General features: G+C 39.9%; 1 protein-coding gene across 2 annotated transcripts in view; it reads right to left on the bottom strand.

Moving 5' to 3' along the window:
* Positions 1-214: 214 nt before the first annotated feature.
* LOC138446665 (ATP-binding cassette sub-family C member 4-like) overlaps positions 215-17,250 on the bottom strand; it is a 171,159-nt gene continuing 154,123 nt past the window's right edge. For both annotated transcript variants that reach the window (XM_069601885.1, XM_069601884.1), the window contains 2 exons: positions 15,033-15,167; positions 215-2,004 (listed from right to left, as the gene is read on the bottom strand). In XM_069601885.1, the coding sequence (XP_069457986.1) occupies positions 15,033-15,167 (135 nt within the window). In that variant the 3' untranslated portion in view covers positions 215-2,004. The remainder of the gene's footprint in view (positions 2,005-15,032; positions 15,168-17,250) is intronic.

The following is a 17,250-nucleotide window of genomic DNA, read 5'->3' on the forward strand; positions in this document are numbered from 1 at the left end:
CATCAGGACAACCCTGAAAGGCCATTGTCACTCCAAACTCCCATGGGGTCAGCTCAGGTCATCTGGCCAGTGATCCAGCTTGATCCTTCCCTCTGCCTTACCCTGTTTTTTCCCTCTGATTCCACAGTGTTGACCCCAAGGGCAACCCTGATACACATCCCAGCACTAAACTCCATCCGAGTCTGCATCCCAGAGAGCCAGCCTGCAACACGTATCAGAAAATATTCCAGTATTTGGGGAGGATTTTTATTGAAAATTACTGGTTACACATGTATTTATAACATTTTAAAAACCCCCAATAAAACACAAAATGGTAGAAGCAAGGACCTTTTGTGTGAATGGTTTAAACTTCACAATCTAATGTTGTCTGACCAAATGAAATTAAGTTATATGTTAATAACAAAAGAAAACTATATGTTGAACCTAATGAAACAGCCACTTTATCACTTATAAAAAATACTTAATGTTAGTAGTTCCACATGGCTGAATCTAATAAAAAAAATCCATTTGAATTTGAAATTTAGAGAACATTATACTTATGAATAACTCATGGGTAAAAGATATAGTTAATGAATTAGATTAGGAATCAGAAAATACGTAATACTATGGCTATCAACGGTGTTGAGCACCAAAACTTGCAGGTAACAGCTAAAATGGATCTTAGGGGAAATGTCAGCTTTATATATTTATATTAGAAAAATAATGATGTTAATAATCTCTTTTAAATTTAAGAATTTAGAAGAAAAACCTCAAAGTTAAGGAAAGTTGAAGGAAAGAATGATATGATGAACTAGGGAAAAAAGAGAGCATCAATCAAGCAAAAAGTTGATTCTTTGAAAACAGGAAAAAGTTATGCAAGATTATTTACAAAAAAAGAAGGCTAAAAGAAAATTAGAAAGCCAAAAGAACAAGTTAGAGGTGCTGCAGATATTAAACATATAAGATATTGTCATAAATTTATGCCAATCAAGAAAAACTCACAGGAAATAACTTATCATAATGACTCTGCAGAAATAACACATTGAATAGGAAAAACATAATTCCCAAAAGTTACCCACACAATGTGGCTATACAATACTGTGAATGTGATTACTGCCACTGGATTATGTGACTAAAAATAGTTATATGGTAAATTTTATGTTATATATACTTTACCACTATTTGTAATGTAAAAAAAAAAAAAAAACAAAAAACTAAACTAAAATCCTCTATCTAGAAGACAGTCTAGCACACGTCTGTCCTTCACTAGCAAATCCCTTAGAAGGGCTGCTATTTTGAGAAAGTATATTTTCTCTTCCTTCTCTTTTAGAACATATAATATTGTCCTTCTGTATTTAACCATATATCTTTTTTGTTGTTGTTGTTACTTAAACTATAGTATATGTTTTCCTATCAGTTTTCTCTATAGTATTTTAATCAGAGGTCTTTTGGTGAAAACATGGATCCTAGTCACATTAAAGGAAGTGGTGACACAAAAGAGCACCTTCACACAGTCTTCAAGTAAACAGAATCCCTGATATAACTGGAAAGTAATATGTAATCTGGGAACAGTAAAAACAAACAAACAAACAAAACAAAACAAAACAAAACCTATGACAACTTTGTCTCAAAACTTAGAAAATGAGTTTGGCTCTGGAGTCTCTCAAGACACAAAACCTGGGAGATGGCTATTATTGGTGGCCTGCACCTCTGATTTGGATAAGAAAGAAAGTAATATAACTTTTAAGTAAACATAATAAATCCTTTTTCAAGAGCTTGAAATAATTTAGTGAAGTTGGAGAACTCACATTTTGTAATGTGTAAATATTTGTTGCTGGTGTAAAACAAGTATAATATAGTTTATGCAGTGCAAAACCTATTGGAAAAAAGCCTTCAGAATACACATGAACTCATGGTAGAATCATAGTGTTGACACAAAAATTGTTAAGGCTGAGGGCTGTCCACTGGAAACATTCATAACCACAAGGTCACTGTAATATTTGGCTGTCTCCTTTTGAAGTACACCTGAGGGAGAAAAAGACAAAAACAACAATACAATATTGTAAAGTAATTAACCTCCAATTAAAATAAATAAATTTATATTTTTTAAAAAGTTTTAAAGTCCTTCTCCTAAGGCAAAACATTTATAGGTTTCCCTCTTCATGTGAAACCATATCACTATTGGAGGGATAGTTTTAAAAAGCTAGGGCTGTATTTATTCTGTGGAGGAAGTAGCCCCATTAAAACCCCCAGTGAGTCTGGACGTAATGCCAAATAACCTGCAGATCTCCTAGATTTCTGACCACTCTGATTCACAGATATGCTTTATCACTACAATAAATTGATAAGCAAAATCATTTTATTCCCTGAAATAAATTAAAAACAGGGTAACAAACAGGACAGGAAATCTAGCATCTGAACAGGGTTTGTCATTTTCACACATAAAAGGAGCACAACAGATTTGGATGTTAATATCAGGTTGTTATCTTTATATATATATATTTTTTTTTTAGCAGGAGCCATGTTTTATTTTTTTTTCCCATAGGACAGCTGTTACTCTATTTTTTTTTTTAATTTTAAAATCTTTAATTCTTACATGCATTCCCAAACATGAACCCCCCTCCCACCTCCCTCCCCATAACATCTTTCTGGGTCATCCCCATGCACCAGCCTCAAGCATGCTGCATCCTGCGTCAGACATAGACTGGCGATTCAATTCACATGATAGTATACATGTTAGAATGTCATTCTCCCAAATCATCCCACCCTCTCCCTCTCCCTCTGAGTCCAAAAGTCCGTTATACACATCTGTGTCTCTTTCCCTGTCTTGCATACAGGGTCGTCATTGCCATCTTCCTAAATTCCATATATATGTGTTAGTATTATCTTTATATTTTATGAACTCTGATCGACAGGCACTGAAACACTGGCATATATGTATGAAATATCCTGGTGTTTAATTTGTGTGGCAAAGCAGTTATAGGGCCTATAGAGATGTGATCTGTTGATAGTGGGTCCCAAGAATGAAAAGAGAATCAAAAGTTCTAACAATGACTCAACCAAGAGACTTCTCTAAAATGTAAGAAGATACCCAATAATAGGACAGATCTCTGCCAGACCTTTGAGCTCTTGAACTCTACCAAATTCTAGCTGAACTGGAAGAGATACAGGTCTTCTCAGTGTACAAGCAGAACACAGAGGAAGTGAAGTGCTGTCAAGGTCCACAGTCACCAGTTTTTATTAACTGTGTTGTATCTTGGTTCTTTACAGATGCACATAACAAAATAAAATAATGTCAGGGCTTGTAAAGCCTTATCTCTAAACATGTTTGGATGAAAAACAACTTTAAGTGTAACTCTTTATCCTCAACGAAGAATGTGAAAGTTCATTTGAGTCTTTAAAACAGAAAATGTATCATCTATCAGAGGCTGACTTTTCACAAACTGGGTTGCTTCAGTTCAGTTCAGTTCAGTCGCTCAGTCGTGTCCGACTCATATGATCCCAGATATCTTTTATAAAACCTGACAGCAAGTGCATTTGTGGGCGCTGTAAACAAAGCTATCATGAGAGAATGAACTTCACACGAAACAGAAAAGCACTAGGACAGCTACCTTCATAGTAAGTGCACTTTCTTACTCTCTTGTTGATAACATAACCAGCTCTGCATATGAAATGCTATATATTTAAAGGTCATTTAAGGGGAAAGTAAACCCTCCAAGAATGCTTGGGCCCACTGGCTGAAATTTGAGGCTATTTCCATTGTAATGGAAGCATTTAAAAAATAAAGCCTTTGGTGGGAGTGGGGGTGGTGGTGCAGCAGCTGGTTAATTGCATATCATCACCCTCCTCCATTTTATTATGCTAGACAAATTTTGTAATTATAGATTTATGTACTCTTTTGGTGAAACTAAAAACAGTTAAAGGAACAAAAGAAAATTAATTTCATTTTCTACTGCTTAATATTCTTTCCAAAATCATCTGGTTCCTTTCTCCATAACCCTTCTCAATACAATTTTTTAATAAAGAAAATATTATTTTTAGCAACTTTTAACTGAAAAGGACTTTGCTTCATGGTCTGAAATACCTAAGCTGAATACTGCAAAGGATCTTCAGCAGTTGGGGACCCCTGACTTACAGTCTCTAAAGCAACCTAGAACTATGAGTTTATTTGTTTTATTATTGGGAGGCAAGGTTTCTACCTACAGCCTTTTACAAAATGATCCCACTTTTATACTGTAAAATGCTCTATATTCTTCATGCACTTAAGCATGTGCTCTCTCATCTGATCCCTGTGATAAATCTGAAGAAGCCAGCAGGACTATAATCTTGCTCTACACACAGGTGAGGACCTGAGGCTCAGAGACCTTGGAGGACACAAGGCCACATGGATGCTAAGTGCCTCTTCCATCTATTCAAATGGGTCCAGGCTCCTGGAGCTAGGATATGGTAATTTTATAACTTCTGGGCTGTATTAGGTGTTGTCATGAATAGACAAAATGACACCTCTGTTACTCCCTGGGAACAAACAAACTTCAAAAAACCTCAACCAGATCTGCCTCATCACAGAATAGAATGGATGATAGGTATTTATTCTTGGAGTTGAACTGTGTCCCTTCTGAAAGGCTGTTGCAGAATCACGGAAGACACTGTGATTCTTGGCATCCAGAGGAGAAGAATTCAATCTGGGGCTACTGACGAGGCTTGATCATTCAAAGCTTTTGTGTAATAAAGTTTTATTAAAGTATAAAAGAGATAGAGAAAGCTTCTGACACAGACATCAGAAGGGGGCAGAAAGAGTGTCCTCTGAGAGTCTTTAGGCGGATGTTATATAGCTACTAGTAGTGGTAGTGTTAGTCGGTAAGTTGTGTCTGACTCTTTGCGACCACATGGACTATGGCCCGCCAGGCTCCTCTGTCCATGGGATTCTCCAGGCAAGAATATTGGAGTGGATTGCCATTCCCTTTTCCAGAGGATCTTTCCAACCCAGGGATCTAACCCAGATCTCCTACGTATGTATCTCCTACATAGCAGGCAGATTTTTACCATCTGAGCTACAAGGGAGATCTGTATAGCTACTAGCAGTCTGCTAATTAGAGAAAGGAAATATCTCAGAACTCAGAGACTGGCACCAGGCCCCTCACACACAACCTGCATTTTGAGATAACATTGGCACAAGGTGAGTTGTCCCTGGCCATAAAGTGATTGACATGAATCTTGAAGAAAGGCAGGTTTCTAAGCAAATACAGTCTCATTGACATAGCTTATGAGAACATTTGCATGAGGAAAACATACTGGTTTGTCATTTCAATTCTGAGTCTTAGGGGGAACCCACTTGAAGACATAGACAAGGGTAAATACATAGTCCATTTGCATAGTTTAAGACAAACATTTCCACAAGAAAAATGCTCTGGTGAGCTCAAGGTTTGAGAAAGTTAAGTTCAAATGCAACCAGGTATCCTTATCAGTTCAGTTCAGTCGCTCAGTCCTATCCGACTCTTTGCGACCCCATGAATTGCAGCACACCAGGCCTCCCTGTCGTTCACCATCTCCCGGAGTTCACTCAGACTCACGTCCATCGAGTCAGTGATGCCATCCAGCCAGCTTATCCTCTGTTGTCCCCTTCTCCTCCTGCCCCCAATCCTTCCCAGCATCAGAGTCTTTTCCAAAAAGTCAACTCTTCGCATGAGGTGGTCAAAGTACTGGAGTTTCAGCTTTAACATCATTCTTTCCAAGGAAATCCCAGGGTTGATCTCCTTCAGAATGGACTGGTTGAATCTCCTTGCAGTCCAAGGGACTCTCAAGAGTCTTCTCCAACACCACAGTTCAAAGGCATCAATTCTTCAGCGCTCAGCCTTCTTCATAGTCCAACTCTCACATCCATACATGACCACTGGAAAAACCATAGCCTTGACTAGACGGACCTTAGTCGGCAAAGTAATGTCTCTGCTTTTCAATATGCTATCTAGGTTGGTCATAACTTTTCTTCCAAGGAGTAAGCGTCTTTTAATTTCATGGCTGCAATCACCATCTGCAGTGATTTTGGAGCCCCAAAAAATAAAGTCTGACACTGTTTCCACTGTTTCCCCATCTATTTCCCATGAAGTGTTGGGACCGGATGCCACGATCTTCGTTTTCTGAATGTTGAGCTTTAAGCCAAACTTTTCACTCTCCTCTTTCACTTTCATCAAGAGGCTTTTTAGCTCCTCTTCACTTTCTGCCATAAGGGTGGTGTCATCTGCTTATCTGAGGTTATTGATATTTCTCCCAGCAATCTTGATTCCAGCTGTGTTTCTTCCAGTCCAGCGTTTCTCATGATGTACTCTGCATAGAAGTTAAATAAGCAGGGTGACAATATACAGCCTTGATGTACTCCTTTTCCTATTTGGAACCAGTCTGTTGTTTCATGTCCAGTTCTAACTGTTGCTTCCTGACCTGCATACACATTTCTCAAGAGGCAGGTCAGGTAGTCTGGTATTCCCATCTCTTTCAGAATTTTCCACAGTTTATTGTGATCCACACAATCAAAGGGTTTGGCATAGTCAATAAAGCAGAAATAGATGTTTTTTTCTGGAACTCTCTTGCTTTTTTGATGATCCAGCAGATGTTGGCAATTTGATCTCTGGTTCCTCTGCCTTTTCTAAAACCAGCTTGAACATCTGGAAGTTCACGGTTCACATACCGTTGAAGCCCGGCTTGGAGAATTTTGAGCAGTACTTTACTAGCGTGTGAGATAAGTGCAATTGTGTGGTAGTTTGAGCATTCTTTGGCATTGCCTTTCTTTGAGACTGGAATGAAAACTGACCATTTCCAGTGCTGTGGCCACTGCTGAATTTTCCAAATTTGCTGGCATATTAAGTGCAGCACTTTGACAGCATCATCTTTCAGGATTTGAAATAGCTCCACTGGAATTCCATCACCTCCACTAGCTTTGTTCATAGTGATGCTTTCTAAGGCCCACTTGACTTCACATTCCAGGATATCTGGCTCTAGATGAGTGATCAACAGAGAATTTTAAAAGAAACCTCTTTTAAATTTTGTATTAGTTCAGTTCAGTCGCTCAGTCTTATCCTATTCTTTGTGTCCCCATTGACTGCAGTATGCCAGGGTTCCTTGTCCACCACCAACTCCCAGAGCTTACTCAAACTCATGCCCATTGAGTCACTGATGCCATCTAACCATCTTATCCTCTGTCGTCCCCTTCTTCTCCTGCCTTCAATAATTCCCAGCATCAGGGCCTTTTCAAATGGGTCAGTTTTTCGCATCAGGAGGCCAAAATATTGGAGTTTCACCTTCAGCATCAGTCCTTCTAATGAACATTCAGGACTGATTTCCTTTAGGATTGACTGGTTTGATCTCCTTGCAGTCCAAGAGACTCAAGAGTTTTCTCCAACACCACAGTTCAAAAGCATCAATTCTTCAGTGCTCAGCTTTCTTTATTGTCCATCTCTCACATCCATAAGTGATTATTGGAAAAACCATAGCTTTGACTAGATGGACCTTTGTTGTCAAAGCAATGTCTTTGCTTATTAATATCCTGTCTTTATTGGTCATAACTTTTCTTCCAAGGAGCAAGCATCTTTTAATTTCATGGCTGCAGTCACAACCTACAGTGAGTTTGGAGCCCCCCAAAGGAAAGCCTATCATTGTTTCCACTGTTTCCCTATCTATTTACCATGAAGTGATGGGACAAGATGCCATGATCTTAGTTTCCTGAACCTTGCACTTTAAGCCAACTTTTTAGCTCTCCTCTTTCACTTTCATCAAGAGGCTCTTTAGTTCTTCACTTTTTGTCATAAGGGTGGTATATAGGGAAAGGTATGCAGAAAGAAAGCTTGGTCTCGATAAGGGTCAAGACTGCTGACCCTGCAGGACTCTGCATCTTCCATTATTCTCTATGTACAACTCAGGGTATAAAAAAAGTTCCCTTTGAAAATAAAGTTACAGGCCTTGCTCACTGAAGCTTGGTCTCCCTGTGTCATTCTTTCTCTCTTTCTTTCTCTCTTTCTCTTTCCTTTTCAGGTTGATCCCCTGGAGCCCAGGGGCCCTCTGGGTTCACTTTCCTGACTGGGCTTCTAAGACCCTCTTGAGAGGGTGCCCAAGGTAGGGCACCTTTGCCATACCGAGAGGGCATCTGTGGCCAACGTGGACAGAACAAGTTCTGTACTGGTGCTTTATTGGCTTTCTGTGTAAACAAAGGAATATCAACCTCTTTCTCTCCTTTCTTTTCTTTTTTTTTTTTATAATTTACTTTTTTATTGAGGGGACATTTGGTTTATTAACACTATATTTGTTTCTTTTTAAAAAATTTTTTATTTTTACTTTATTTTACTTTACAATACTGTATTGGTTTTGCCATACATTGACATGATCCGCCACGGGTGTACATGTGATCCCAAACATGAACCCCCCTCCCACCTCCCTCCCCACAACATCCCTCTGGGTCATCCCTGTGCACCAGCCCCAAGCATGCTGTAACCTGCATTGGACATAGACTGGTGATTTGATTCTTACCCGATAGTATACATGTTTCAATGCCATTCTCCCAAATCACCCCACCCTCTCCCTCTCCCTCTGAATCCAGAAGTCCACTATACACATCTGTGTCTTTTTTGCTGTCTTGAATACAGGGTCATCATTGCCATCTTTCTAAATTCCATATATATGTGTTAGTATACTATATTGGTGTTTTTCTTTCTGGCTTACTTCACTCTGTATGCAACATCCTTTCTCTCTCTCTCTTTCCTGACACCAATGCTGTTCATCCTGAGGGAACCCCTGGATCCTGCTGGGGCTGGAACCCGGTAGGTTTTACTAGATGGACCTTCGTTAACAAAGCAATGTCTCTGTTTTTTTTTTTTTTGCTGTTGTTGTTTGTTTGTTTTTTTAATATAAATGTATTTATTTTAATATGCTGTCTAGGTTAGTCACAACTTTTCATCCAAGGAGTAAGTGTCTTTTAATTTCATGGCTGCAGTCACCATCTGCAGTAATTGGAGAGCCTCTAAAAACAAAGCCTGCCATTGTTCCCATTGTTTCCCCATCTATTTGCCCTAAAGTGATGGGACCAGATGCCATGGCCTTAGTTTCCTTAATGTTGAGCTTTAAGCCAACTTTTTAGCTCTCCTCTTTCACTTTCATCAAGAGGCTCGTTAGTTCTTCACTTTCTGCCATAAGGGTGGTGTCATCTGCATATCTGAAGTTATTGATATTTCTCCCAGAAATCTTGATCACAGTTTGTGCTTCATCCAGCCCAGCATTTCTCATGATGTACTCTGAATATAAGTTAAATAAGCAGGGTGGCAATATACAGCTTTGATGTATTCCTTTCCCGATTTGGAACCAGCCTGTTGTTCCATGTCCAATTTTTATTGCTTCTTCCTGACCTGCATATAGATTTCTCAGGAGGAAGATCAGGTGGTCTGGTATTCCCATCACTTGAAGGATTTTCCACAGTTTGTTGTGACCCACAGAGTCAAAGGCTTTAGTGTAGTCAATAAAGCAGAAGTATATGTTTTCCTGGAACTCTCTTGCTTTTTCCATGATCCAGCGGATGTTGGCAATTTGATCTTTGGTTCCTATGCCTTTTCTAAATCCAGCTGCTTAAACATCTGGGAGTTCACGGTTCACATACCGTTGAAGCCCGGCTTGGAGAATTTTGAGCATTACTTTACTAGCATGTGAGATGAGTGCTATTATGCAGTAGTTAGAACATTCTTTGGCTTTGCCTTTCTTTGGGATTGGAAAGAAAACTGACCTTTAATAGTCCTGTGGCCACTGCTGAATTTTCCAAATTTGCTGGTATATTGAGTGCAGCACTTTGACAGCATCATCTTTCAGGATTTGAAATAGCTCCACTGGGATTCCATCACCTCCACTAGCTTTGTTCATAGTGATGCTTCCTAAGGCCCACTTGACTTTACATTCCAGGATATCTGGCTCTAGGTGAGTGATCACACCATCGTGATTATCTTGGTGTTGAATATCTTTTTCTGTATAGTTCTTCTGTGTATTCTTGCCACCTCTTCTTAATATCTTCTGCTTCTGTTAGGTCCATACAATCTCTGTCCTTTATTGAGCCCATCTTTGCATGAAATGTTCCCTTGGTATCTCTAATTTTCTCAAAGAGATCTCTAGTCTTTCCCATTCTATTGTTTTCCTCTATTTCTTTGCACTGATCACTGAGGAAGACTTTCTTATCTCTCCTTGCTATTCTTTGGAACTCTGCATTCAAATGGGTATATCTTTCCTTTTTCCCTTTCCCTTTAGCTTATTTTCTTTTCCCAGCTACTTGTAAGGCCTCCTCAGACAACCATTTTACCTTTTTGCATTTCTTTTTCAGCAGAGATAAATTTGTATAGAGATGGGGGAAAATATATCACCAGTAGTTTGTTTCCTCCTGTAGCTTAAGAGAGAGATAAAAAATGTCTGACACTTGCAACCTACTCCCTCCATTTAGAGACCCCTGGTCTTCCTTCCTGTTACACTCTCACCTCCAATTTTACATGTTGAAGTCCTATATCCCCCAGTACCAAGGAATTTGACTGCGTTTGGAGACAGCATCTTTAAAGAGGCAATAAAGTTAAAATGAAATCAGACAAGTGGGTCCTAATCTAACAGACTGGAATTTTCATAAGAAGAGACCAGGACACAGGCTTACACAGAGGGAAGTGCATGTGAGATGCAGAGAGAAGATGGTGTCTACAAAGGCAAGGAGAGAGACCCCAGAGGAAAGCAACCCTGCTGACACCTTGACCTCAGACTTCCAACCTCCAGGGCTGTGAGGATATAAGGTTCTGTGTTTAAGTTGCCTACTCTTTGGTCTTTGTATGGCAGCCCTAGCAAACTACTGCCCCCTTTAGCTTTAGGTATCTAAAAGGTACTTTCTCTATTCATGGATCATCCAAAAGGGTCAATCAGACAGTGATAAGCTCACCTGAGCTACGAGTTCAAGAAACTGTGATGTGGAAGCACCTTCTCCCAGATGTTGGGTTTTCTTTTCAGATGAATGAATTCTGTTCTATTAGTGAAAACCTTATGACTTAGGCTAACGCTCCCTATGTTATAGCTCTGAACAACGCATTGATACCTGATGCCTGCACATTCAAAAAACTGATAATCTGACATTTTATCCTCCTAGGAGGATGCAGAGTATGCATAAATAATGTCAAGATGGGATGAGAATTAAGAAATGAGTTTCTTTCTGTAGAGGTGACCTGAGCCAGTGGTAGGACTGAAATCCAAAAGTGAGGTTCTGTCAACCTGTGAACTTCGGTGACTGGCCCTACCTTGGCGACCAAGTGACAGGAGCAGTGTTCCCAGGCTTGACACAGAGAGCAGTGCCCAGGACAGTACCAGCCTCCCCAGAAATGCCCCCTTGGCGCTCCCTAGACCAGCTCTGTGACCTTGAGTGAGCCCTGGACCCACTTTCCTCATCGTGGCATTGGATAAAAATGGACATCCAGGAGATTAAGTGAAATCATACACGTGAGATCTGTAGAAAATAAATTATAAAGGACTACACAATGCCGGGGTCCAGCCCCGGTGGATCCAGGGTGATTCGAAGGTGGGGGGACGGAGTTGGCATCTTTGGAAAAATACATATTTAATCACAGATATGGAGAGATTAGAAATGGATAGTGTTGTAGGAAGATTAGTGGAGAAAAGGAGGCTGAATAATTTGGACTACGTGGAATAGCATCCATGCTCCAGATGGGAATTCAGCCAGAAAAACGGGAGCAAGAAAGAAGCGACATGGGGGAATCAGTCTTTCTGGAAACTGATCCGATTTCTTTATTTTTGGGTTTGCTTATATACCTTTTGTTACACATAGGGATGAATACAGAGTCACGTGGGGGTCAGCAGTCCTGACCTTTGTCAAAATCAGGTGTTCACATAAATGTATTAAAAAAAAAGGTCTTAGGAATATTACATCATCTTCTGGCCATGAGTGAGACCTGCTGACATTTTATGATCCTTTCTTTCTGATAACCAAAAAAACTTATTTCTTCCAAGGGTGTTTTTTCTTAAACCAGGTACCACCCTCCAAATAAAGTTACATTCCTACAGGGTGAGGGTGTAGTGAGTTACAATCAAGAAAGGAATTTATTTAACCCAAGGTTAACATGATTAGTCTCAAAGGTCAATACTTATTTCTCCTATATGCTTAAAGGTTAATACTTATTTCTCCTATATGTTAGTTATATTCATTATAAGTGTAGGGAACATGGAGATTTAGCAGCAAACATCAGCCCAACAAATGAAAATCCTTTCACCAATGCTCCCCTTAAGATCTATTTAGTCTTAAGATATGATAAAGTTACATTCTTACATAGCAAGGACACAGTGATTTATAACAAAGTACAGTGATCTATTACAAAAGAGAAAATCCATTAACTCAAAAAGTCTAGTATTGCTAACATCAAAAACTACTATATTTCCTTTGCTATATTCCAAATACATTGATTAATATATTCCCAGGTGCCTAAGGATATAGAGGCCTAGCGGCGATCATTGACTCAACAAGAAGAAAAAGTCCTATGCTAATTAAGGCTCTCAAAATACTCCAAAACTCTCTGTGCTGTTTATGGTTGAGAGGTAGTAAACAATCATATGCCTAGTGGCAGCAGTATGGATAATCCTGTCACACAAGCTAGTCTGTCAGCAGAGAGGTTTGACCTGAGACATCCTTGTCCCACCCAGAGCAGGGAATTAGCAGCAATTATTGACACAACAAATGAAGAACCCTTCACCAATATAATTCCTAACCAACACACTATACTAATAATTTCTAACTCCCCAAAAGAATTTGCCTTTAGTAAGTCTAAAACATCTCGTGCCTCTCAGGTTGGGAGGCTGTAAGCAATCACATGTGGCCGGACAAACCTATACAAGTGGGCTAGATAACCTTCAGAGGAGTCCGTAAGCTGAAACACTCTTGTCACGCCCAGGAATTTTTATTGCTTTGGAGCTGCACGTTTACTCCTTCTCCGAGAGAAACGGTTATGGGGGAGAGCCCCCCGTAAAGTCAGAGGTGTAGGTGAGAGCATAAAACAGACTCTGGTTTTGGGGTTAGATGCTCGGGAACAGGGGGTTTCCTGAGGCTTGATCACTCCTTTGCATATGCCAAGCCTCCTTCCTCATGACCTTTGCCATGGGCGGAATTCCTCATGCTGGCCCCCGGCAACACAAAGGTAACTTATGATTAATACTGTTAGAGTAGGTGCAGGATTACTAGACCAGGAATCACAAGATTTCTAATTCTATGACCTAACTCTGCTTCAGTATGTATGTTACACTTGATTTAAAATATTTACTGAATGAATAAATATATAATTCTGTGTCTGCTGCAGACTGGCTTAACACCAGTTATATACATAGGACCACCATCTTTCCAAAGCACTTTAGTTTCCTCACCTGTACAAAGACAGGGTTGAATCATATTATCTTATTATTAGACCAATCTAAATTCTGTGTTCTATTTCTCTTTACTCAATGTCATGATAATATAGTTCTAAAATGAAGACTTTGACATACAGTTGGGAACACCTCTTTTTGATGTGAAATGACTAAAGTCAAAAGAGCAAAAGGGTTTGGGAGATTCCCGGCTCTCGAGGTCTCAGGAGGGATGGTCTGATTGGGAGATACTCTAGTGGATAAAAGCACTCTGTGAATTTCAGGCATTAAAAAAAACACAGAGCTCCTTGTTCAGCTTCTCAACATTTGCACACATGTAAGTACTTATGCAAAGTTCAGAACACAGACTTCCTTGTCCCTAAACCTAAGCACAAACTCTAACTCTGCCAACTCTTCAGCCAGCTCTGGGACCCAGGACGTCTGCTACCCAATGAGCAGTGGAAGGTCCTGCTCTGCATTTCCTCATTTCTAGAGAGGACTGAGAGGAGACAGTGAGGAACTCAGGCCACATTTTAGATAAATCTTTCATATAGAAGTATTTAAGATACTGGGATATATTTTCTTTAAGACATTTTAAATATTACACAAATAATCTTATTCTATTTACAAGTGAAAATCTGGGAGAGACAGAAAAGAATGAAGAATGGAAAATACACCCATAATTTAACACCCAGAGATAAATTTTTGATGGGGAAGCCACATCCCACCCTGAGCCATGCATCTTAAGGGGCAAGAACACCAGACATTCCTTCCCTCCCTCTATCTTTCCATCAACCCCAATCCCAGTCCCACCTGGTTCCAAAAAGACTTACAGATGGCTGCATGACAGTGGCTAAGCCTCTTAAATCAGACCTTGGTTACCATTTCACCTCTGTTAGGAAGATACCATATGACTTGAGTGTTACCCATCGAGCCCCTTCCTCACACCACATACCATGCTTAGTGCCTCACACACCTCATCTCTGAGAAAGTGCTCTGTAACCTTCATGCATCATTCAGACTACAGTGTGAAGGTATTGTGAGTTCTTGATTTGTCCTGATAACAATTTCATCTTCCAGAATATAGAGGAAGCATGGGAGGCAAATGGACCTAATTCTAAACAATAAAGAATGATGGAGAAAGTGATAATTTCAGGTAAGAGTTTTCTTTACAGATTAGGAAACAGAATAGACCTACACCTTTCTCTGGAAGATTTTCCTAGAATCAAAATATTCTAAGATTTTTCCCCTTAAACTCTGAAATTTCCTGGATATTTCTCAACAGAACTTGTATCACAAATATACTGAGCACCAATCAGAATGAATGTAAAGGGTCTGCAAAATGAATGTTCAGTGCTCCATGAGAATCTCAACTCAGAGTCCGAACATGTGGAACGTCGATCCAAAATCTCTGTCTCAGGCACAGGTATGTGCACACAGAAGGGTTCACCCATCCCAATCCCACCGCCAGCACTGCTGCAGATTCTCAGCAGACGTGCCTTCCACCTGCCACATGTTGTTAAGATCCAGTCATGAAACTTCCTCTCTGGTGACTAATTGAAAAGAGCACAGAGTGCTTGTTCCCAGACCCTTGGTGGAGAGCCTGTGAAGAGTGCACCCTGGAGGCGAATTTTAATTACAGCTTCCGGCAGCAGGCTCACCTATTTTGCCTTTTTGGTGAGGCGAGCAGCTTCCTTCTTGCCCAGTTGTTGCAGCATCTGGTAAAATAGGCTGTCTCTATTTTGTAGCAAAATAGATGGCCAATTACATTCTTTCTTTGTCCCTGAATCCAAAACCTGTTAACAGCAGAAAGAAACCCATTAGCACACAATATCTCCCAGTAACATAACTCAGACAATATTTCAAAAGGGGGCAGGTCAGGGAGAATTTGGGCGGTAGGACTAGAGGTATTTAAGTGGTTTGATTCCCCTGTTTTACGAGGGCGACAAGGGCCCAGCCCGGCCTTTCATTATTATATGGTTATAGCAAAGGAAGAAAATGAAAAGTTTAGAATATGATTACTGGAACTGAACAGTCTGTAGCACTTTATATTCTTCCCAGGGCATTTGGGGTTGTTATCATTAGTTAATGCTTTTAGTTCTCAGACTCTGAGCTCTGAGGGCTATTTATATAGATACACAGAGTTGGGAAATGTCTTGATTCAAGAAAATCAGACTGCATTTATCTAAAAAGTAGGTTGACATCATACAAACCACATGGCAGTGTCCTGACAACAAATTAATTGTCAAGTTGATTTGACAACCTGAACAATATTTGGGGGGGAAAAAGTAAACGCTTCTGGAATTTCATTAGGGTCCTGGATTATGTCAGCCCCTACTGGAAGAACTAATGCTGAAGCTGAAACTCCATTACTTTGGCCACCTAATGGAAAGAGCTGATTTACTGCAAAAGACCCTGATGCTGGGAAAGATTGAAGGCAGGAGGAGAAGACAACGGCAGAGGATGAGATGGTTGGATAACATCACCAATTCAATGGACATGAGTTTGAGCAAACTCTGGTAAGTAGTAAAGGACAGGAAAGTCTGGAGTCCTGCAGTCCATGGGGTCACAAAGGGTCAGAAACCGAGAGACTGAGTGACTGAACAGCAACAAGAGGGGCAGAATCCCTTGTTCAAGAGGTTAAGATGCTTCCTGAAGTTGGCTGTGGCTATAGTTTATTATTATGAGAGTGGAAGGCTTTCAAAAAGAGCTGCTATACAAGTGGCTTTTGCAGAACTGCTGTGCACAGAAGGAACTTCTAGAAATCCAGTTTTCTTTTTGGATAAGACTATAAAAGCAAATAAGAAATTGAGCTCGAAGTTGAAGTGATCACAGCCTGCACAGTACATGGGGCAGCCCAACCTGAACTGCCCAGGATCTGAATATGTTTTCACAAATTACCTTTATTTGCTTCTTTCCCTTTCTTTCTCAAGCTGCCTGCCTTTCACCCTTTTTACTGCTCATTAACAAACCTGCTAATTGGAAATTGAAAGGGAGAGGAAGGGGCTCTTAACTCTGCCTTTCTACCTATGAGTGACCTTGGTTAATGGTTATCGAGGGGGAAAAAGTACCTGAAACAATTGACCCCAATAATAGAACTACAAAAACAGTTCTGATGTTAAGTAGAATTTAATTCTTCATTTAGGTCACATTTAGAATAAATGTATCTAAAGAGAATATGTGGTATGGGCTTACCTGGTGGCTTAGTGGTAAAAGAATCTGCCTGCCAATGCAGGAGTCACAGGTTTGATCCCTAGTCCGGGAAGACCCCACATGCTGTGGAGCAAATAAGTTCATGCACCACAACTACTGAGCCCACATGTCACAACTACTGAAGCCTGAGCACCTAGAGCCTGTGCTCCACACAACAGAAGCCTCTGCAAGAAGTCTGCACATTTGCCACAACTAGAGAAAAGCCCAAATAGCAATGAAGACCAAGCACAGCCAAACATAAATTAATAATATTATTTTTTTTAAAAAAAAGAAGAGAATATGCTGGAACTCTAAACAAGACACAAGTTATTTTTTCTACACGTAGGTATTGCAGTTAACTTCCTCCTTTGTATTTAACTGGAACCATTTTTTAAGTCTCACAAAGGTCATATTCCTATTAATCTTTTGTTTATACTTCGAATCATTGTTAAGAGCACCTTTCTCAAAAGAATCCAAGAATAATTGAATGCCTCATCCACATAATGAATTTTCTGTATGTCAATTGGGCATGTCAATTTAGATGCCCTGAACGTGCAGTTTTACTTAAGCATAGCATAGATAGAACATAACTGTTCCTCCTGATGTTGAAGAAGAAAAACTACAGTTTTAAAACACAGGTCTCCAAATATCTGTGTTCAATTAATCTATGAAAGATTAGGTAAGAAT

This window comes from Ovis canadensis, chromosome 10, assembly GCF_042477335.2.
Source record: "Ovis canadensis isolate MfBH-ARS-UI-01 breed Bighorn chromosome 10, ARS-UI_OviCan_v2, whole genome shotgun sequence".
Taxonomy (NCBI): domain Eukaryota; kingdom Metazoa; phylum Chordata; class Mammalia; order Artiodactyla; family Bovidae; genus Ovis; species Ovis canadensis.